This window comes from Ictidomys tridecemlineatus, chromosome 1 (genome assembly GCF_052094955.1).
Source record: "Ictidomys tridecemlineatus isolate mIctTri1 chromosome 1, mIctTri1.hap1, whole genome shotgun sequence".
In the NCBI taxonomy this organism is placed as follows: Eukaryota; Metazoa; Chordata; class Mammalia; order Rodentia; family Sciuridae; genus Ictidomys; species Ictidomys tridecemlineatus.
In genome coordinates this window covers 129,328,507-129,351,574 of record NC_135477.1, presented here as the reverse complement: position 1 = coordinate 129,351,574, position 23,068 = coordinate 129,328,507, and the positions used below count along the sequence as shown (strand labels likewise).

The following is a 23,068-nucleotide window of genomic DNA, read 5'->3' as shown; positions in this document are numbered from 1 at the left end:
CTTCCTCCTCTGGCACCCTGGGGAAGGGAGCCCTCAGCTGTCCACTGCCCCTCCCGAGGTCATCCAGCCTTACCTGAAGTTCCTCCGGGTGGCTGGTGACCAGGAGCGGCAGGATGAGGAGCCAGAGCTAGAGCGGCTTCTGGAACAGAGCTGCCGACTGGCCTTGCTGGGTGGGCTCTGGTAGGGGCAGTGGTCAGAGCGAGGGGGGCTGACCCCTGAGTCCTCTTCTTCATCGTCCTCCTCCTCCCTCTCCTCATCTTCCTCCTCCAGGAGGAAGCTGCTCTCACCACTGCTGCTGCTGCTGTCCTCAAAGACCGTGTCATATTCAGGACTCTTGCACGAAGCCAAGTCTTCGTCCTCCAGAGCCGTCTCCAGCAGCCCAAAGTGCTTGGTGAGGCTGGCGCGGATCTCGTGGTCTCTCAGCTGAGCGCTGTCCTTGGGCGGGGCACTGGCCTCACAGCTTCGGGCTTCCTCCTTCCTAGAGGCCTGCATTTCAGCCTTTGAGGAGGCACCTTGCTGGGGCCAGTCCTCAAGATGGACCCCAGATGGCTCCCAGGACCTCAGCACCTTCCTCTGCATAGTGCCCTCTGGCCTGAGCACCTGACAGTAATCATGGTCTCCAAAGGAACAGGAGAAGGGGCGCTTCTGGCCAGCCTGGGAGGCCGGCTGGGCCGTGGCATGCCGCAGGTGGGACAGAAGCTCGCTGCGCTCTGGGTGCTTCTTGGGCAGCTTGTGGGCAGGCCCTGTGGTGGCCGTGAGCTGGAGAGCCTCAGGGGCGGGGGTGCTGGGGGCTGTGTCTTGGCCCAGGCTGTGCTTGATATCCGGCTTGAAGGGGTCCTCCTCGGTGGGCTTGTATGGGGGTGTGGTGGGTGGGGTGAGTCCTGCCCAGCAAGGGGAGAAATACATGCGGTGAAGGCAGCTTCCTTCTCCAAGGAACAAATCCCAACCCTTAATTTGGAATTTGGGATTTAGGATGGCAAAGAAGTGGCTATGTGCCACCCCCACAGACAGAGGGTAGGCTTCACTAATTGATCCTGCACTACTGCTTCAATTCTGTGGAGTTGGCATGTGACAAAACGAGTGTGCTGTCCCTTCTGTGGGTTGGTAATGGTAGCAAAAGCCCAAGTCATCAGAGAGCTTTTCCTGTTCCACCTCCCATCATCCAAAGGGGCCTGCTCCAGGTGTCTCCCAGCATACATCAGGGCAGGCTGCATGGGCAAAACTGCCCACCTGGATCTGACTACCATCGTGTTCTTGCTGCTCCTGCACCTGACCCTGGCTTCCGTTCTCCCCAATGCACCAGAGGAACTTGCCCAGCTCCTCCTCTCTGGAGCTCCTGAAGGCCTACAGGGTCAAGACCAGACACCTCTGCATTTTAGCTCTTTTGTGGCTGCTTTTCCTGACCTGCCCTCTACCACTTAGAAAGACCAGGTGACCAGCATATCCAGTGTGCCCTGGGAATTCCACTCCTCCACACCTCCACCCCTCTGCCTGGCTGAGTCTCTTGCCAGGCACACCCTTCCCCTTTGTCTTTCCAATGTCCATTCATCCTTGAAGGCAACTCATGCCCCTTGCCCTGCACTCTGCCCAGCCCTGACCCTCCTGTGCTGTCAAAGCTTTTATGAAATAAAAGCACATCAAACAGCGTTTGACAGGGCATGAGTCTGTCCCTCACAAGACTGCGGGCTCCTCCAGGGAAGGAGGAGGATGTGGGACATGCATGGCCAGGAGTCTTGCCACGCCCCCAAAGGCACTCCACCAGCTGCGCCCCCTGCTCACCTGCCGTGCCACAAAGCTCCACTGTCAAGGTCTGCTCAAAGCTCTTCTTGCCAAAAGGAGGGTCACTGATGGGGGCAGGGAAGACAGAAAGGAAAATGGCGGTCAGTAGCGGGCTTCCACTGCCCTGAGCATTTGAGGGGGGGTGAGGAGATACTAAGATGGATCCTGGTTCTGCTGCCATGGAAGGGGAGTGGGGCACTGGGAGAATGTGCTGGGGGACCCTACCCTGGCTGTTGGAGGAGTTCAAGTTGCTTTTAGGAAACTCAGGCAAGGTTTGCTGGAGGGTGAGGAGAGGACAAGGTGGGCCTCCTTATTTAGACAGATGGGGCCACTGAGGTCCAGAGGGGGAACGGAACTTGCCCCAAGTCACATGGCATTATCAGCTTTTCCCTTGGGAGAAAAGCACTCTTTGCGGCGTCCTGGGGAGGGCAGCTTATGAAATGGCCTGGTGAACCCCTCCCCAACACACAAGTCCAACAAGACAACAGCTCACAGAGTAATATACCAATAATTTCTAAAAATCTACCTTTGTGACAAGGCCAGCATGAGGCACCTGGGAGAGTCTGAAAATAAGACAAAAAAAAAAGCAAAATGAGCTTCCCTCTCGTGGCATCATGAGCAGACGTTTCCCCTCCAGAGACCTCAAATTTCCAGGGGCGGGGCAAGCACCAAAGCCCTTTGGGCAGGTGACCCAAACACCGTGGCCATGTTAAGGAAGGACAGGAAGAGCTCAAGTCCACCTCCATCCCATCACCTTGACTCTACAGAAAGAGTAGATGGGCACAAGGTCAACCCCTTCTGGCCACTGAGGAGCACAGTGGCAAAGAGCTCAGACTGCCCTGCCCCTGTGGGTTCTGGACAGTCCTGCTCAGGGCGGATCACTACCCAGCTCTGGGCCTCACTTTCTGTGTCTTCAAATGGAGATGATCACCGTGCCTACCACACAGGTTTCTTGGAGAAATCAAAGGGGAGATCTATGTCACATTTCAGACCAGTGCCTGGCATGGGAAGTACCCAATAGATGACGATCACCACTGTCATCAGCATTTAAAATTCAGCTCCACTGTGGAGATGAACTTACGGACACATCTCTGCCACATCAGCCCTGGTCAGTCTTCTTCGGGCACCTACCGCAATTTGTGATCATCCTCCTTTCTGTTTACTTTTGGATTGCCTGTCCCCATCACTGAAACAGGCCCCAGGAAGGCCAGCATCTCGCTCCCTGTTCTTTAAGCAGTACCTTGACCATGCGTGATGAAAAACTCAGAGGTGTACTGGTGCCTTCCTGAAAGTCTGCCCCAAAAGCCCAGTGTACAGACAGGAAAGTGGGAAGAAAGCCAGAGAGGGAAAGGGACCTGCCACATGGGGTTGGGGACTTGAGCATGGGGGCTCCAGGGCCACATCCACCCTGCCCCTCTCTCTCGTAGACCACTGATGCTTACCACCTTTGGAAGGGAGGCGTGGGCAGCTGGGGTCCTCATCCGTGTCCCCACACCCACTCTCACAGGGGCTCTCCAGGGCAGAGATCTGGGGTCCTCGTAGGAGCTGCTGGTCTTGGCCACTGTCCTCGTCTGTGGGGCTGCCCAGCTCTCCTGCCATGTCATAGGCCTTGGGAGCCAGGCATAGCGAAGGCAGAGCACCTTGGGGCTCTGAGGAGACCAGCAACTCATCAGTGAATGTCAGCCAGGGGCCCAGCTCGGGGTTCAGTCTCCGGGAGCGGCGTACTGGGCACACAGAGCTCTCCAGCTTCTTCCCCAGCCTGCCCCACGGCAGGCCTCGGCCCGGCCTCTTCCTGCCCCACTCCTCCTCCTCCTCCTCCTCTTCTTCCTCTTCCTCCTCTTCTTTTTCTTCTTCTTCCTCCTCCTCTTCTTCCTCCTCCTCTTCCTCCTCCTGCTGCTGCAGCCTGGTAGAGCGGCTAATGTCCCCCTTCACCTCCAGGCGCAGCGGGCGCAGGCTTGGCCTGGGCCCAGTGTTCTTGGGGGAAGCCGCCACCCTCACCTCCTCCACCGGGGAAGGGTGAGCGGGGGAGGCCTGGTTGTCCTTGGGGGGCCTGGGCCTCGGCCGGGGAGTGAGGGAGGCATAGACTGGCGTGGCCAGGCGGTAGGGTTTGCTGACATCGCAGAGGACATCTTGAGCCAAGAGTTCCCGCAGGATGGAGAACTCAGCCCAGGAGGCTTTGGAGGGGTGCCGGGGCCTGGCCCTGGAGGGGCTGCTGCATGGCTGGGGGGGTGGCTCTGGGGCCTGTGGGGGCAGCTTCCTCTGGGGGAGGCAGTAGGTGTGCATGTATCGAATGAGCTGCACCATGGCCTGCACGTCCTCCTGGGGAACCTGGGCACTGGGGCTCGCCCTGCCCGGTGCCAGGGAGTTCCGGGGAGAGGTTGGAGCTGGCTGGGGACTCAGACAGTCCTCCCCTGGCTCCTCCTCCTTCTTGGCAAGGAGCTGGGGACTCGGGGGCAGTGCTGGCTGCAGTCCCCTGTCGGGGGAGGAGGCTTTTGCCTGGGAGCAGGACGGCACCGAGGTGAGGTGCTTATGCAGTTCTGCACAACTCCTGTTGGGAGACCGCTGCATGGGGGCCTTCTTATCCTGGGTGCTGTCCGTCTAGAATGAGAAAGAGGCCAGAGTGAGGAGGGAGGGACACACTACTCCCTCTGCCCCATATCCCCACGGCCAGAGCTGGCCCAAAGTCTTGCGCTGCATCATGGAAATAGCTAGGTTTCCTTCCTTTCATTTCCTGCCTTCAGCCCCGAACCTGGCACCCAGCCATATTTGGTTGGTAAAGAATGAAAGAATACCCAGCCCCTAACATGTCTCCCAGCAATGGAATTTGGCCCTTGCAGACCCTGCCAGATGTATCCAAGGCCTGCTGTGAGCATCCCACATCCCCACCCCACACCCATCAGCAATAGGGCCAGGAAGTGGACTGGTGGCTGCCTGGGGTGGGCTGTGGGAAGGATTTGCAATAAACAGGGATGTCGGGAAGCATTCTGGGATGATGGGTAAGTTCTAAAACTGGACCGTGGTCATGACTGCCCAAGCCTACAGAATTACTAAAAATCATAGAATTATTCTTTTTAAATAGGTGGCTTTCCAACACTCTGGGGGCTGAGTGATCACTTGAGCCCAGCCTGGGCAACCCAGTGTGATTCCCACTCAAAAACAAAACAAAAACAACAAACAGGGGGCTTTCATGACGTACAAATGGCACTCGAATAAAGTTGTTATAAAAAGAAAACAATTTAGCAGCTTCCCAGAGCCCAAAGGATAAGGGGAGGCTGCTTGGGCAGGTATCCGAGGTCCTCTGTAATCTAGCACCAGCTGACGTCACTCGAGCCTTCTCTGCCCCCCTCACCGTCCACTTCCCTCCCAGGCCCACTTGCAGTTTTGCTGGGGCTTTCTAACAATGGCTGTCAGCTGTCTCCCTTTCTGCTGGGCCTCCCAGCCCTGCAAAGGGCAGCACTGGCTCATGGAGGGTCTTGGTTGCTGCCCCTTGAAAAATGAAACACACAAGAGGGTAGGCCTTTGGGAGGTAGCGCAGGGACAGGGGCCTGCCCCCTGGGGACGCCAGCAAGGGGAGAGGCTCCCACACTGCACCCCTGTCAGGCAGGCACCTGATTCTGCTTCTAGAGTGCAGAACCATGTGCAGCTGTCCCCTGGAGGAGTGTTCAGGGGCAGAGGGCAGAAGACTGAATGTGGCTTTGAGGAGCAGGAACCCCTCCTCCTTAGGCTTGGACAATGAGGACCAAGAAAGAAAGAGGACATGCTTTAGCCCTTGGAGTTCAGAGCACCAAACTCTCCAATGGCTTCCCAGGAAAGAAATCCTAGTGCTCTGTTGACTGTGGCCTTCACCTCTGAGGATGATCCTACTTTGGTCTGTCACCCTGTTAGAACTTGAGCCCCATGCTGGCCACACCTTCCTCGGTCAGCTCTAACCTGTGTTAATGCCTATCAGTGCCTGACGCACGGAGGCATGTCAAAGCCCAGCGTTCCTTCCAGGAGCGCACTCTGCAAGGTCTATGTGAGCAGCAGCAAGAGAGGCTGCTGGGGACCAAACCTGCCATCCCTAGCCAGCGGTGACGGTGGTGCCCTAAGAGGCCGCCTGGGATCTCAGGTAGACTTCTGGGCAGGTGCAGAAATACCTTGACACAAGACCGCTGACTTCTAGACCTGAGGCTGGCCTGGCGCCAGGTGGTCCCCTCCTTCTGGATGTCAGAGCTTGATGTCGGGGAAGACGTAGCCAGGAGAAGCCTCTGCAACTGGGGGGAGAAGCAAAGGGAGAGATGCATGGCCAGCCCCAAGGCTGACCCCGCCCTGATCCAGCACCAGACTACGGGGAGAGCATGTGACAGTCTAGAATGATGCTCCCAATACAGTAAGTACAGGAAGTTGATTGTCTAGTGATCCTAAACACACACAAATGTCCCACTATCTTGTAAGTCCTTTCAGAATCACCAACCCAAGAGCTTAGCAATGACTTTGAGAAACCCAAACACATCATGGGTAATGCCTACCCACCTGCTGTTAAAACAGTACCAGGCAATCTGCATATACTTGCACTAGACACACACATGCACGCGAGTGCGTGCACGCGCGTGTGCACACACACACACACACACACACACACAACATCTGGGAGATTAGGTACCAAAATGATTCTCTGATGTGAGATTCCAGCGGATTTCCCTTTTGTTCATTCATACTACCTTTAAAAATTTAATTTCTTTGATTATGTAAGTAATACTTATAAATATCCAAATACTAAAATGGAAAATTAAAAGACAGGCTTCCTCCTAGCAGGGTGCAGTGGCTCATGCCTGAAATCCCAGTGACTCAGGAGACTGAGGCAGGAGGATCAAAAATTTGGAAGCCAGGCTCGGTAAATGAGATCCTGCCTCAAAACAAACAAACAAAAAATAAATAAAAATAACTGAGGATGTGGCTCAGTGGTAGAGCACTTCAGGGTTCTACACACACATGCATACACATAAAGAGTCTTCCTCCTGCCCAAGGTCCCTTTCTCCTTCTCGGAGGCAAGTGCCACTAACTACTTTCTTGTGACCCTATCCCGGAGATGGTGGCACTGATCATACAAGAATACACATCGATATGTCACCTCCAACCCACTCAGATATTTTTACACAGGTGGAATAATGTTACAGTTAGCTCGTTAGACTTTTGTTCCAGGTTTTTTTTTTTTCTACAAAGATTGTTGAACTCCCCTGCTTCTGAGCCCCGTGGGCAGGCACACAAGGCATCCAAGCTGAAAGAACAGAGGCTGAGCACATCTGCAGGTTCTTCCCAGGATCCATCAGAGCTGAGAACTAGGCAAGAAATGTGATGGAATTTTACATCCTGGGGGACATGCCCCCAAAGCACCCAGCGAACACCAAAGGCTGGGCCTCCTGAGGAGCCCATGATCTTGCTATACCCCAAACCACACGCAGGCCTGTGACTCTGACTTTGGATTGGAAAAGACCCTTGGCATACCAAGGACAGGGAGGCAAAATGAATGGACCAGAACCTTCTTTTTGACTCTCAGAATGTAACAGAAACTGCTGACCTCGGAAAACACAAGAGACATGCAGAGGTCCATGGATCCTTCGAAGTCCATGGGTGGATATTCTGGGATCCAGGACAAGACCTGGGGTCTGGATGACTTCATTGGGCCTTTCTAGAACTGGCAGTATACTGAGGGCCTAGACAGTGAGTTTGGTTCCTAGAAGTATGAGCCTAGAAGCGTCTATAACAGAAGTGCTCAGAGTGTGGGGTGAAGGCAGATGGAGACTTGACCAGGAAACCACCTTTGACCAGCAGGGGTCGCTCTTTGCCTCTTTAAGAAATGGCACTGAGGATTCTTGTTACTTCCAAGGGTTGTGCCAGGACTATGAATTAGCTAATGTCTACTGAGCAAGCATATATGCCAGGTACTGTTCTAAATGCTCCCTATATAATACCTGCTGTATAGTCTCCTAATAGCCTTTGAGATGGAACTATTATCCCACCCGAATGGGTCAGGAAACTGAGTCAGAGAGGCTTAAGGAGGCTGTGTGCCTCAGAGAACCACAAGCACTGATTGGCAGGGATGGGATTCACACTCAGGCAGTTTAACTCCATTCTGGAATGAAGCAGGGTCCCATTGGCAGAAGCCATGATGTGAGATTGGAAATATTCTGTGTCAGCACATAGTAGGTACTTACTAAATATTTCCCACTGCTTTGAGGACCTTAAAGACCCCAAAGAGAGAAGACAGAGTACCTTCAACCAAGAGTCAGAAGACTTGGGTTCTAGTCTTCACTGGTGCACCAACTTTCTGCTTGACCTTGGGTGAAGTCAGCCTCAGAGTTGGGCTTGGTGGTCACCAAGGACCTTTCCAGCTCCAACTCCCTGAGACCTAAGAACCCTCCCAGCCCTGACAGGTTCTGGTTTTCCGGCTGTGCCTCATTGGCCCCCCAGGAGCCACAGATCCAATGTGAGAGAAGAGCCCAAGACAGGCAGCACGACGCAGCCTGAGTGGAGGGCAGCCCCGGCAGTAACCCACGAGGTCCAGACCCTTTGAAAATCTGATCAAAGCTGACATCTTCTCCCCAGGAAGCTGCTCTTCCAAGCACACATTCCGACACTCCTCAGACACTCTCACAGAAGGCATTTAACGTGCTGGTGGGAGTGTAAGTTGGCATGATCTCTTTGACGGGTAATCTGGAAAGATGTGTCTAAACTGAAAAATTCCCCATCCACGGACCTAGGGGATCTGTTTCTAGGAATTTATCCATTTACCCGGGGCAAAGGCCTACATATGACGGCAGCACTATTGGGGACAATGGTGGAGTTAAAGGAATATAAATATCCATCTGCAGGGACATGGTTAAACAGATGTGACACATCCTCAACCAGGAACACTATACAGCCACAAGAGGGACAGCACAGCTCCATACGTTCATTTGGAAGAGTTCCCAAGACACATGTTAAGTGAGAAAGTAAGGTGCAGAATGGTGGAGGAGCAGGCTTCCTTTTGTAGTAAAAAGAAAAAAAAATTAGGTGAAGAGGAAAGTCACATAACAGATCGGTAACCATGGTTACCTCTGGGGAAGGACAAAGCAATTGTGAGAGGGCTGAGGAGGTTTTGCTTTTAACTGTCCACACTTCCTGCCTGGATGTTTACCATGTGTACATAATCTTTAGGAAAAAGTTTGCATGCAATTTCAAGGATTTAACATAGGACTAAGGTCAGTCTTTGAAATCCCAAGGAGCCTACAGAATGTAGATGAAGCCTAGTCCCACTGCACAGGAGGGAAAGGTGAGACCCAGAGAGGCCTCCCACCTCCAGTCCAGGCCCTCCCCTGGAAACCACGTCACCGTGATGCACAGGGACCCAGGTTGGGCTGGACTGGTGCTTTGCACTCCCACCCCTGCAGACAGATCCAAATGGCAGCCTCCACCACTGTCTCAGCTGGAAACAGGTTCTCACCATCGAGAGCTCATCCACGTCCGAGGCAGGGGCTGGGGGCCTCTCCTTAGCGGGGCTGGGGGGCGCAGACAAGGGGGCGGGCGAAGCTGCGGGGCAGCATGGTGCATCTCCTCCATCCAGGACGGGGAAGGCAGCCAGCCCCACGTCATCTTCAGGGATGTCGTCCAGGGTCTTGGTGAGCGCCGCCAGGAGGGCCTCATTCTCACTGTCGATCTGGAAGGAAGTGGTAGAGGGGGTCAGTCACCTGGGACATAGCTGTTCACCCTGCTGGACCACCACCCTCCTCCTGCCAACCCTCTCCTCCCTGTGCCCCATCAGATCCGCTCAGATTCCTGGGACAGCAGATGCCCAGTAAATGAGTCGGTGACTCCAAGGATCACAGAATTTTGTCAGCAGGCAGTAGGTGGGAATGGAAAGGGATCTGCTCTGGAGTGGGAGACGGGGAGCAGAAGTCTGTCCACCTGAGTGAGGCTGCTCTAAACATGAAGAGCAGGAGCTCAGTGCAGGCCCCAGACACCAGGACCCTGGGGCCCAGGCAGGGTGAAGTTCAGAGCTCAACAGTGACAATGATAAGCAGTTCAACAAGAAAGCAGCTACCATTTCTTTCCCTGGGGGACCCCAGGGCTTGCTGTCCTTGCTCACGCTGGGTGAAGGGGTGGGTATGGTGGTCAGGAGCTCTGGGTGAATCCCAGGGTCCAAAATACTTAACAACAGTGGGCCCCTGGGCAAGTCAGTTTCCTCCCCTGTCAAATGGGGAACAGTTCCTACTCCAAGAGGTTCTTGTTGGGGACTAGATAAGTTAATATAGGTAAGATGCTTCCAAAACAGTTCCTGGCACAAAACAAGCACTCTCTATGGCTTCTGCCGCCATGATGACTATACCGCCATGCTCCCATGTCTATGCTCATGACAAGGGGGTGGGGGGCGGGGTGGTGACGATTCCCCCACCTTCCCTCCCCTACCACATGTCTACTCTGCACCCAGCTTTGTGCTGGACACTGGTACACTGGTAATACAGCCACTACCCTCCCTGCGCTTACCCTCCAAAGGAGAGTAGAGGAAAACCAGGAAAGAATCAAGACCATTTCAGAACGTGGGAAAAGCCGTTAGGAAAATAAAAGGACGCTGTAATGGAAAGAAAGAATGTGGCCGAGGCTGCGGGCTATTTAGGCGGGCCACAGGAGCCCTCTCTGTACAGCTAACAAACCTAGGCAAAAGACAGGCAAAGAGCTTAGGAAAGAAGACTTGGGCAGAAGGGAAAGCCAGTGCAGAGGCCTCAATGAGGGCAGCACTTTCTAACCTTCATTTTCCAGGGGAGGAAACTGGCTCCCGGCATTTCAGAAACCTGTCAAGGGCAACCCAGCAAATGTGGGGCAGAGCCAGGTCCTGGACCCAGGGTCCCCCACACAGGTGAACAGAAGCATTTCCTTTTCTGCTCTGATCTCTGAGGGTGAGCATGCGCAGCCCAGCCCCGGGCCAGAGGTGGGAGCAGAGATCACATTGCTTCCAGGTCAGCCATGGGGGCCTCAGTCGGGAACCCCTGCTTCCCAAGCCTGTCCTGGCAGAAGCACATGCTGTCACAGGATGCCTCCCGCAGCACGCGTTCCCACCCCGGGTCAGGCTGTTTATCCCTTCCTCAGGAAGTTCATCTGAAATACACATCTCGTGACGGCCTTTTGGCTGCACTAAATCTGTTCCAAGCCTTGCAGCCGGAGCAGCAGCTGAGTAACTGGAAGGGGGGACACGGGGAGAGGAGAACAAACGCATTTGTAATTTTTAGAACAGAGCTAAGAATAAAAGAAGGGTCAAAGAAGAACTTGACGTGGCCAGCTTGGCTCAGCCCTGGGGCTAGGGGCCCAGAGACTGTGGCTCTGGCATATAATGAAGGCTCACCTGGCTGCCCCCATGCCCTACCTGCCAGCCTCCCGGGCACTCGGGCCAGACGCCCAGTGTTGGGTTCCCAGAACAATTTGTCCCATCTGATGGTGAGTTAAGATCTGGGAACTCGGGGCCCAGTGGCCATGTTTGGAGCTGGTCACACAGGGCTCTGCCACCGACAGAGTAACCCTGATCAGATTGTTCCCCACATCTAAATCTCATTCCCTTTCTCACAGAATGGCAAGATATGGCCCCTGCTGGTGTCCCCTGCAGGGCTCCAGGCAGGCCACGCCTGGAGTGGTGACGACAGCACCTAGCTCTGTGCCCTAACAGCCGTTAGGGAACAGCCGGGTTGTTGAATGAAGGAATGAATGAACCGAACAATGAACAATGGCGGGAGACTGGGTTCTTCCGTGTCTCAGAGGCCAGCGTCTAGAGGGAAGCCATCCAGAAATGACATCACCAGTGCTGGATGGGATGAGAATTCCCACTCTTTCCCAGGAACTGCAGTAAATGGCCCAGAAATATTGTGAATTATCACATAGATCAGAGCTGAAAGGGCTCAGGGTGATGTAGTGACCAGGCGTGTCAAACACGTGGCACCATACCACTAGGTGACTGTGGTGCTGGTGGCTTCCATGCCGGTTTCTCTCTTGACACAGGGCTCCAGGCTACAACTACTAATCAATCGTGGCTGGTGCTCCTGAGACAACCTAGCTGCTACTCTTTGGGCTGGAGGGGCCTGAGACCCCAGGAAACAGATCTGTCAAGGTCATTAAGCAAGTCAGGGATGGGGTCAAGGATGAGAACCTGGAACTTAGAGCGCTAACAATGGTTTTCCAAGTGCCAGGCCCAGAGCAGAAATGAGTAGGAAATGGCAGAGACCTCAAGAAGCACCAACCAGGTTAGGGTGAAAATGAAAATGACTAATGAAAGCCCACTCCCCAAGACTGCTCAGCTTGGGAACAGGCAGGCCGGTGGGGCTAGAGGCGCAGAGTCAGCTGGGAAGAAAGGCCACACCTGCCAGGCCAGCCCAGCTCCCTCCAGACGAGGCCATCCCATAGGCACCCTAAGTTAACACATCCCAGGGAGCTGGCCACCCTCTTCTTTTTTCCCTGGGCCCATTAGCTCAGCTCCCCCTGCTCCGCTTAGAAGCCGAGTGCAAATTAATGGAGAGTTAATCAGCTGAGGGAGGATATTAATAGACCCAGCCCCACCCCCAGCCTTCCTGAGCTGATCTCAAGCTGGAGGAAAAGGAGCCTTCGAGACATGTGAGGGAAATGCTTCACTGGGGAACTAGAGTGGCTTGAAGGAATGGCTCAGAACAGCCTTTGGGCTGCCAGGGCTAAAAGAACACCTGGAGATCCTCCACTATCCAGGGCCTTTCACTGAGGCCAAGAAACTCAGAATTACCTCTCCCCCATTTTTCTGGGGGAAGGTCCATGAATCTCATCAGAGTCTAAAAGAACTCAGGGACTCTCCTTTGTCCCCAACAGATTAAAAGCTACTGATCCAGTCCATGTTCCCTCTTCATGCACACACGAGAAAACAGAGGCCCACCAAAGGGCGCTACCTGCCCAAGGTCACTCAGCACAGAATGGTCCAACAGCTGCTTCATCTAGAAACAGTTACCAAGTGCCCTTGTGCTTCAGCCCTAAGAACCCCGAGGCACACAGAGAAATGGAACACAATGTCCCTGCCCCCAAAAGGTTGTCAATCTTTATAACTGTAGCTTGTTCTTCACCTTCTCAGGCTGTTTCCATAGCAATAGTGCCACTCAATTGTTAGAACACAGCTCGGACGCAGGCAGCCAGGCGCAGTGATTCCCACTCGTCTCAGGGGGCCCCCGGATCCCAGCTCAAGGCTTTTTGTTTGGTTTGGTTTGGCTTAAAATAAATATATATATATATATAGTTGTTGATAGACCTTTATTTTATCTATTTACATGTGGTACTGAGAATGGAAAACCTGGGCAAGTGCTCTATGGCTGAGCGCCAGCCCCAGCCCATTCAAGGTTTTGATACTGGTTGTGTCTGACCTGTGGCAGGAAAGAAAAACGCTACAATCAAGTCAGTGTGTGAGGGCCCCAGATGAAGATCACATTGTCCCACGGTCTGAAGACACATGTGTACTAGCTGGTCACCCACAGAGAAAGCCACTGCCCAGCTGCTTCAGGAGGAGGCAACTCTAGAGCCAGGAGTCAAAGGGTGTGTTCACTGGATGACCATATAGTAGGCCCTGACAGCGTGCAATGCCCAGGACATGACCCACAGTATGGACACAGACCCCACAGAGTATGACAGCTTCGTGGGGGTGAGGGCAGGCCCTATGCACACAATCAAATGCACAGCAGGTGCACAGGTGAGAAATGGACAGAGCCGGCCTTGGGCAGAGCTCTGCCAGCTGGGAGGACCATCTTCCTCACTGAGCTGGGGCCCAGGGGCTATGCCGGGCTCACTTGGGTCTGAAGCCATTCCATGCAATACAGGACTACAGCAGAGACCTGCTGGGGGGGGGGGTCTGGCCAGAAGGAGCAGGCGGGCCAGCACTGTCTAGGTGAGGACTGTCTCAGGAAGCAGTCAACACGCTCTACGCCTCAGCTCCGCGCAACCCAAGAGCATTTTCAGATGTTGGCCTCCTAAAGAGGGAAGGAGCCACACGGGGAGGGCCGCATCCTTGGTGTTCAGAGAAGAAAACAGAGGCCCCGGATGGAGCCAGGACCTCAGTCCAATCCTGCTGACTCCTCACGGGCATGGCAAAGGGGTTCAGTGTAGCAGTGATGGTATGGACTCTTTGATTTTAGCCTTCTCCCTGACCCTTCCTACTGTGTGACTTTGGGCAAGCTCCTTCACATCATTGAACTTCACTTTTCTCACCTGTAAAAACTTACAGCTAGAACAGCATCAGGGAAAATCCAGACTCTTGGCCTGGTGCACAAGATTGCAAGGTCAGGCCCTGCCTACCTCTCCTGCCCTTTGACCTTCATGCGGCTGCCTCCTTCTCTTCCTTGGGAGGCCTTTCCTGACCACCAGCCTGCAGAACCTTTTCTATTCCTGGGCTCATTTCCTCTAGTTCCCTGTCAAAAGTGACTGCAGCTGTTTCCTGGTCTGGGGAAATGCCTCCTGCCAGCCTGTGAAGTCCACTGATGGACACGGTGCCTGACACACAGGGAGTTGCGTGATCCTTTCTAGAAGGACTGATAAAATCTGTCAGGAGGACCACCTGAGATGGCGTGTGGCACACCAGCAGGGCCTGTGGCACAAGGTGTGGTCAAATTGCCATACAGGCACAGACAGCCACATGTCCATTCCCCAGTCTTTACGGGGGAGAAAAATTAAAAAAAAAAAAAAAAAAGAATGAATCAAAAGGAAGCTAGCACCCAGCTTCAACAGGGCCCGGCCTATTTCATCCCCTGCCCTCCATGCCTCACCCCCACACCCACGCACACAGAGCTTGCTTTGTCCCAGGCCACATATTCTTCCACCTATTGTGAGCCCCCAGGGCACACAGGGTTGAGAGGTCTATGCACAGTGGTTCTTGGCACTGCCTTTTGTTAAGCGTACGCAGTGCCGGTGCCACTGTAGGCCCCACCTGGAAGATGGGGACAGCTGTCTTTACAATTGAGAGTTGTCAGGAGAATTAAATGAGTTAATATATACACAGGGCAGTCCTACCACAGAACAGGTGCTCAAGAAATGTGAGTCCTTCTCAGAACGACCTGGCTCAGAAGGCAGACTGGGTTTGAGTCAAGTTCAGCTACTGATTAACTCTCCAAGCCTCAGTTTCCCTATCTGGAAAATAATGGCGCTGCTTCATGGAGGTTCAATGAGACAATGTAGGAAACAGACTTTGGAGCCCCCAGCCCCAGAGGGTGTGGCTCTATGGGAGGCACAGAGGGACAGGTCACACTAGCTGTTACTTTCTTTTCTTGAACCAGAGATTGAACCCAGGGGGCGCTTAACCTCTGAGCCACATCCCCAGCCCTTTTTATATTTTTTCTTTAGAGATAGGGTCTTGCTAAGTTGCTTAGGGACTCACTAAGTTGCCGAGGCTGGCTTTGAACTCATGATATTCCTGCCTCATCCTCCCAATGTAAGCCATTGGGATTATAGATGAGCACCTCGGTGCCCGGCTCTAGCCCTTACTTTCTGGAAGCGACAACACAGGCCAGATAAGTGGGTGAGAACTGGCCCAAGTCAGGTGCAGATCCAGAGGAAACAAGGTCTCAAGAGACTGGGTGGGTAGGAGACTCTTGGCATGAGAGGGTATAGAAGGTAATGCAGCAGGGCCAAGGACCTTGGCGGCAGACAGGAGTGCTGGCACTGTGGTGGGCTGGTGAGGCTGGGAGGGCCTACCTGGAAGAGCTCGGAGTCGTCGGGGCTGTACTGGCTGGGCTCAGTCTCAGAGGTCTCCGGGCACCACTGCAGCTCTCCAAAGCAGGTGGCAGAGTCAAAGTCGCTGGCGTCCAGCTGGGAGAGGTCGAGCTCAGGAAAGTCAGCGCAGAGTTGCTCCTCCCCAGAACCCCCACCCTGCGGAGACAGGAAGGAAAAAGACAGATCAGAGCCGAGCACAGCTTGACCCACGCAGGGCCTTCCTACACAGAATGCTGCCAACCCGGACCCTTGACCATGGCCAGATTTTGCCAAATGTCCCAAAACTATTAAGATCCACCCCACCCCTCACAAATCTACCAGTAGCTAAGCCAGGCCTGGGGGTACAACCTCCCTGGGGCTCTCGCTCCTCCTCCTCTGCACTCCTACACATCCCTCAAGCCCTGCCCACACGGTGCCTCTTTCCTTTTACTGAAACTGTTTTGTTGAAAACTTGACTAGAGCCTATAATCAGAGTTACTCCTTTATACAGGTGTCCCCACCTTCAAGAAAACTTCTTCTTCTTTTTAAAGAGAGAGAGAGAGAGAGAGAGAGAGAGAGAGAGAGAGAGAGAGAGAGAAAGAGAGAAATTTTTAATATTTATTTTTCAGTTTTTGGTGGACACAACATCTTTATTTTATTTTATGTGGTGCTGAAGATCGAACCCAGCGCCCTGCGCATGTCAGGCGAGCGCACTACCGCTTGAGCCACATGCCCAGTCCCTGCAAGAAAACTTCTTAAAGCTAACAATCCTCAATACTAATGAGGAAACAAAATATAGCAGCAATAATATCTGACATTATTGAATGATGACCAGATTCTGGAGAAACACTCATGTTCTCAGGGATTTTAGAGGTTTATCTGTGATATCTAAAACACACAAGGCCACCCATTTCAGAAGGCAAGAGGCAAATAAAACCATAGCACCCCTGTATCCTGAAACACTGTAGAGAATAAGGCAGATCTACGGATCATCTCCAAGATAAATCAAATAAAAGACTAAGTTGTAGAATATCCACAGGAATATAATCCCACACGTATAAACAGAACGAAACAACAATCAAGCTACAGATTGCTCTATGCAGCATAATAAATATCCAAACACACCTGCCTGGCAGTGGGAGTGGGGAGAAGGGGGTCAGTGGGACTCTGGTAACAGCAGGTGGTCCCAGGACCAGTGATATCAGCATCACCTGGGAACTTGCTATGTCAGAAATAATGCAAATTCTCAGGTGAGGACCAGCCCTACTGAATCAGGGGCAATATACTTTCTCCCTCCATTTCCCAAGTTTAACTGTCACCACAGAAGGGCTGCAGACTCAGAGCAGCCTTGCTGGGAGGCTGACACAGAAGTGGACACCACAGGGACAAGGAGGGCTGCCCGGGCCCGGCAGATCTGAGTTGAGATTTCCCCCTCCTCAGCCATGAGACTCTGGGCAGGTCCCTTCATCCCTCTGAAACCCAACTGCCTCATCTGCAGAATGGGGACAGAAACAGCAGTACTGCCTATGGAGCCAAGAGCAACTTACAGCCTGCTCCAGTAGGTGCTCAGTAAGTCAGCTACAAATAATGACACCAAATAATGGTGACGACAACCACGATGATAAAAAAGGTGTTTCGCGGCAGGCAGAGAGGGTGGGACCTGCCGCAGCAAAAAAAGGAAAAAAAAAAAAAAAAGGCAAATGGGTGACACTTAAGGTTTTGCTCAGGCCTTTTCCTTAATTGTTCCCACTTACGAGACTTCATCAATTATGAATAAATGTATATTATTAGCTCAACTTGACACAGGAAAAAGGCTTTTATCCAAATTTGGGTCAAATGTCTTAATTGGCATTTTGCAAGAGTCCTGCCTGTACGGGCAACATCACAGCCACGTCCTCACAAGTGGCCCATCTCTGGCTTTCAAGCCAGGCAGCACTGCGCCCAGCAAGTCTCTGTCTACAAGGCCATACCCGACCCCTGCGCCCCACCTGCCCCTTCTTTCTCCAATCCACACACATTCAGCAGTCCTAAATATTAAGTTCTGAGTTACTGTGAGCTGGGCCCTGTGCCAAAAGCTGCAGCCAGGGGTGAAAGAGACACCACTGTCCTCTTGGAGCTCATATGTTGGGGAGACAGGAGGATGATATTAACAAATTTTCACTCAAATAAAATGCAATTACAGTTGTACCCCCTTATCTGTGTTTTCAGTTGCCTATTGATCCACTATAGTCTGAAAATATTCAAAAGAAACTTCCAGAAATAAGCAATTCACTAAGTTTTACACGGGGCCTAGCTAAGTTTACACGGGGGAGGGGGGTGCATTCTGAGTAGCATGATGAAATCTTGAGTAGTTCTGCTCTGTCCCATCAGGACATGAGTCATTCCTTTGTCCAGTGTATCCATGCTGTATACACTACCCACCCCTTAGTCACTTAGTAGCCATCCTAATTATCAGATACACTATCACAGTAATGTAGTGCTTGCATTCAAATCCAAGTAACTTATTTTACTGACTAATGGTCCCAAAGTGCAAGAGCAGAGACACTGGCAACTCAGATACACCAAAGAGAAGCCATAGAGTACTTTATTTGGGTGAAAAGGTGAGGAAAGGGGGGTGGGGAACCCTATGCTATGGTTGCTAAAATCTACAATACAAATGAATCTTCTATCTATGAATCTGTGAGGAAGGAAAAGAAATTCATACTAGTTTTGCAACTGTACCTCAAACTGCAACAATTTTGATCACTGTGCTCGGTAATACTTAGTTAAGATGGAAAAGGCATTAAATGTGTGTATGTACGCATTGGGAAAAAACTAGAGTCCATAAAGGACTTGGTACTATCTATGGTTTCAGGAATGTATCCCCTGAGGAGAAGCCTTACAAATTGCGACTCCCCGAGGAATAGGTGAACACTTCTGAACCTGGTTGGGAACCTGAAGACGAGAGGGAATTGGAGCTGCCTTACCCTGTGGGTCCCCAAGGCAACCCCAGTCCCCTGCAAGCTCCTGTCTGCCAGCCACTTCAGTTATAAAGCACCATCACTCAACTGCTGCCCCCACCCCAGGAGATCCTCTCCTCTCCTCCTGGAAGCTCTGTCTCCTTCACACCCAATCAGACTGCAGGGATGTAGCAGCTTTTGCCTGTTCTAGGCAGACATTTGATTTGTTTCTAGTTTTCGGTCATTATGAGTTAAGTCTTCAATATTTGTGTACAAGTCTTTGTTTGGACATATGTCTTTGTTTCTCTTGGGTAAATATCCAGGAGTGGAATTGCTGAGTTATTTGGTAAGTTTATGTATAACTTTGTAAAAATGACAAACTGTTCTCCAAAATGTTGTAGCACTGAACACTGCCATCGGCTGTAGGAGAGCCCAACCGTTCCATACCCTCACCAAGACCTGGTATTGTCAGTTGTTTTAATTTTAAGCATTTATCCAGGGGCATGATGAGCAAAGGCACTGCAATATACAGACTCGGTCCCTTCCTTTGTTTGATGCCATCTTAGTGGGGATAGGGGATCTCATCAATATTTCATGCAAGATGGGGAGCAGCGTTCGGGGAGAGGGACCTACGGGGCCAAAGACAGTGGGGACTGAGCTGGAGGCGTCAGTGAGGGGAAAGGCAGGTGGGGATGGGATCAGGGAGGGATCATAATGGATTTGGTTTTTCATTTGTTTGTTTATTTGTTTGTTTTGGTACTGGGGATTGACTCCAGGACCACTTAGCCACTGAGCCACATCCCCAGCACTTTTTATGTTTTATTTTGAGACAGGGTCTTGCTGAGTTGCTTAGGGCCTAGCTAAGTTGCTGAGGCTGGCTTTGAACTCACTATTCTCCTGCCTCAGCCTTGCTGGGGTCACAGGCATGCACCATCACACCTGGCAGGATTGGGTACTACTTCAAGTGAGATGGGGTGGGGTAGCCCAGAGGCAGGAAATAGCTGAGGCCATTGGAGCCATCCAAGACAGGTTAGGCAAGGGCTGGTCGTCACCTAGGGCCCGTGGGACACAAGGGAGGGCCAAAAGCAGAGATACAAGGGTGCTGGGCAGAAGGGGGTCTCCCTGGCCAAAAAAAGTCCCCCCATGATAAGCTCTCTGGGGAGCTCTTTCACTGTGCTCCTGGTTCGTCCCTCACCCCAGTTACTCAGAGTGGCTACCTTTGTAGATCTGTTTCCTGCAAAGAACCTTAGAAGCAGAGTCACAGAATCAGACCAGCCAGGTGGCAGCAGCTCGGAGAGGTGATGGGGTAGAGGTTGGGGGTCATGGTGGGCAATTTGGGACATAGTGACCCTCCAAGAACCAGTTAAAGCTCCAGGTACACTCTTCCAAGATGCATGTGCACACACAGAATTTATATACAACTTTCAGGCCTTCACAGATGTGCCTTAAGAACCTCTGGCCTGGCTGATCTTCACTCTGGAAACTGAGGTTCAAGGAGGGAAATGGATTTGCTCAGGGTCATTAGTGAGTATCCTTCCCTTGAAACCATGCCATGCCTCCTTTACAAAATGCTCATAAATGGCCAAGACGACTGCACTTATTGATCACCCATAGGGGCTCGACATACTGCAAGTGTAACCAGCATGTGAAAATCAAGAAACCTCAGCTTCACGGCCTTGTCAATTAGGCCTAAGACCACTCTCTGGCTAGAAAGCATCAAGCACTGCATTAATGGTGATTTCTGGCCTTCTCTGTACTGGAGAGGCTTTTGAAGGGGTGCCTTGAGTGACCCAGTTCTCTTCAGTCTGCACTGAGGCCTTCTCGCCCATCCTGGCTGCTTTCTTCCCACAGGCTCTGCTAGTGGGGCTGGGCGGGCAGTGCAGGACTAATAGCCTCTGCGCTCAGGATCCTCCAAGGGCTGTGCTCAGCACCACATGCGCTTCCTCTTATCAGTCTCAAAACAACCATGCAGGGCAGGTGCTGGTGTCCCCTCGTCACTAGCATTACTAGTAGAGAAACTCCAAGATGGAGTCACTCGTGTTAGTTCGCTAGGGCTGCCAAAACAAAGCACTTAATCTGGATGGCGTCAACAGAAACATCTTGTGCACAGCTCTGGAGGCTGAAGTCTGAGACCAAGCTGTCAGCAGGCGTGGCTCCTTCTGAGAACCCAGGGAAGGTCTGTGCCAGACCTCTCCTGGACTTTTTTTTTGAGAGGGGGAGCAGTTACTGGGGATTGAGTCCAGGGCACTCGACCACTAAGCCACACTCCCAGCCCTATTTTGTATTTTTTAAATTTAGAGACAGGGTCTCACTGAGTTGCTTAGCACCTTGCTTTTGCCGAGGCTGGCTCTGAACTCACGATCTTCCTGCCTCAGTCTCCTAAGCTGCTGGTATCAGAGGCATGTGCCAGCTCTCCTGGGCTCTTTGATGGCAATCTTCTCCTGTCTTTTCACACTGTCTTTTCCCTCTATTGGAATCTGTGTTTATCCAAATTTCCCATATTGGATCAGGGTTCACCCTAAAGACCTCATTTTAACCTAATTATCACTGTAAAAATCCTGTCTCCAAAAAAAGTTCCATTCTGCGGTCCTGGGCATTGGAACTTCAATGTGTCTTTTTTGGGAAGACAACTGAAAAGCCATAGCACCCCAGATGTCAGAAAGGTGAAGCTGAGATTCAAATCCAAGTTTTTTCTCTCCCTACAAGGCCATCACCCACATCCTGTTTCTGAAAATGAGAAGCACCATTCAAGGCCATTTATTCACAGTTACAGATGGGGAGGTAAAACTTCAGACCCAAGCTGGGAATGGCCCAAGTCACATGGCAAGTTCATGGATGAGCGAAATCGAGTCTAGGACCAGAAGCGCTGCACTGTGCCCAGCTCCTACCAGCCTCTCTGGTCTGCTGGTCTCCCCTCTCCTGGTGCCGTGCCTTCAGCAACACCATGTCCCCCCTATTTGAAAGGGCTGAAGCTTCCTCAAGCCAGGGAGATAAATGACCCTGGCAGGGGATTAATGGTGTTTCATCCAGACTCTCACATAAGTGGCTTCATTGGAAGCTTGTGTATCTTGTTGGAAATCGATTCCCTGCTTAAGAAAGAATGCATCTTCAGGAAAAATTGGTGGCTCCACTTTCCTGGCTGCAATCAGCAAATGGCTGAGCTTGGTGCCTGGTCCAGAGCCGATTCTTAGAATTATTGGTAGAAGGAAGCAGGAGGGTAGAAGGAAGCAGGAGGGGCGGGAGGGTGGCCCCAGTGGCAGCTTGGGTTCCAGACCTGTCTGGTATTCACCATGTGTCCTTCAGCAGGTCACCTTCCCTCTGGTTCTCACTGTCCCTCTGGAATGGAGAACTTTAAACTAGCCAGACCCTCTGGACCCTGCCTGCACACATCTTTCTGGGATCCACGGAGGCTTTGGGGAACTATTTTGGCAGAACTCAGCATCTAATGAACAGATCAATGAGTGACTTAATAAGTAAATTTCCAGGGGGGGAGACAAAGGGCAGAAAGAAGGTCTTGAAATGGGAAGAAACTTGGAAAAGGTGGGCAGAAGGGCAGGCCCTGGCTCCGCTTCTGACCGAAGACTTCGAGATCAAGACATCAGCTTTCACTGCTTGTTTCTTTCTTTCTTTTGATACCAGGGATTGAACCCAGGGGCACTTAACCACTGAGCCACATCCCCAGCCCTTTTTCTATTTTTTATTTTGAGACGGGCTCTCACTAAGTTGCCTACGGCCTTGCTAAATTGCTGAGGCTGGCTTTGAACTTGAAATCCTCCTGCCTCAGCCTCCTGAGCCACTGGGATTACAGGCATGTGCCACCGCACCCAGCCACTGCCTGTTTCTAAAGGCAAAGTAGTAATCATACCTTTCCCCGGGGCTCTTACAAAGGTCAAGTAACATAGGTTGGGAGCCCAGCATGTGTCAGACACACCATGAATGGGAGTCACAGATTGCTATGGTCTGAATGTGTCCCCACAGAACTCATCCCCATGGTAACAGTATCAGGAGGTAGGACCTTTGTGAGGTGGGTGGTCAAGATAGACACAGCTTGGCCAAGTGAGTCTGAGTAGATACCAAGAATGGCTGGAGCGTCCATTGGGACAAGAGGGCTCAGTTGGTTGAGTTCCACTCTAGAAGTACCTTTGCCACTACTTGTGAAAAGCCTGCCTGAAGAGGAAGCAGCACGGGCGACGTGGAGAGGAGAGGGGAGAGGGGGGGCTTCTGACAAAATAATCTGTCACTTGTCACACTTGGAGCCAGCTGTGCTTGAAGCCAGCAATTCTCTGTGCTTTGCCATTAGGAGAGCAAATCAATTCCCTTTCTAGATTTCATACCAGTGGGAATTTCTATCACCTATCAATGAAAACGTGATGACTAATTTATCTCTTCCATTAGAAAAAAAAACAAGATTTCCACTGTCTTCTAAGTTAATACAAAACTGCTAAAGAAGATTCCAGAAGGACAGCAGCAAGAGTAGCTGAGCTTAGTCCCCAGTGAAATATTAAACAGTATCATCAGAAATAGGACTCAAACCATGCACATAAAGTAAAACTCCAGGAAAACTTGAAGAAAGGAGGGGCTCTAAGCCCAGCCTGAAAGGACCAAGCACCAGGAACTCGGAGATAAACCAGGTCACTGGAAGGGCATCCCCTCCCCCA

The 23,068-nt window shown here is 52.0% G+C and overlaps 1 protein-coding gene across 2 annotated transcripts in view; it reads right to left on the bottom strand.

Annotated features, from left to right (window-relative positions):
* The window catches only part of Ppargc1b (PPARG coactivator 1 beta), a 106,207-nt gene that overhangs the window by 15,072 nt on the left and 68,067 nt on the right, over nucleotides 1–23,068 (bottom strand). For both annotated transcript variants that reach the window (XR_013438120.1, XM_013358137.4), the window contains exons 2-8: nucleotides 15,475–15,648; nucleotides 9,242–9,454; nucleotides 5,916–6,032; nucleotides 3,222–4,377; nucleotides 2,306–2,342; nucleotides 1,780–1,844; nucleotides 74–881 (exon numbers count right to left, since the gene is read on the bottom strand). Coding sequence is in view for 1 of the 2 variants with exons in the window: in XM_013358137.4 (XP_013213591.2) it covers nucleotides 74–881; nucleotides 1,780–1,844; nucleotides 2,306–2,342; nucleotides 3,222–4,377; nucleotides 5,916–6,032; nucleotides 9,242–9,454; nucleotides 15,475–15,648 (2,570 nt within the window). In the remaining variant the exon portion in view is untranslated. The remainder of the gene's footprint in view (nucleotides 1–73; nucleotides 882–1,779; nucleotides 1,845–2,305; nucleotides 2,343–3,221; nucleotides 4,378–5,915; nucleotides 6,033–9,241; nucleotides 9,455–15,474; nucleotides 15,649–23,068) is intronic.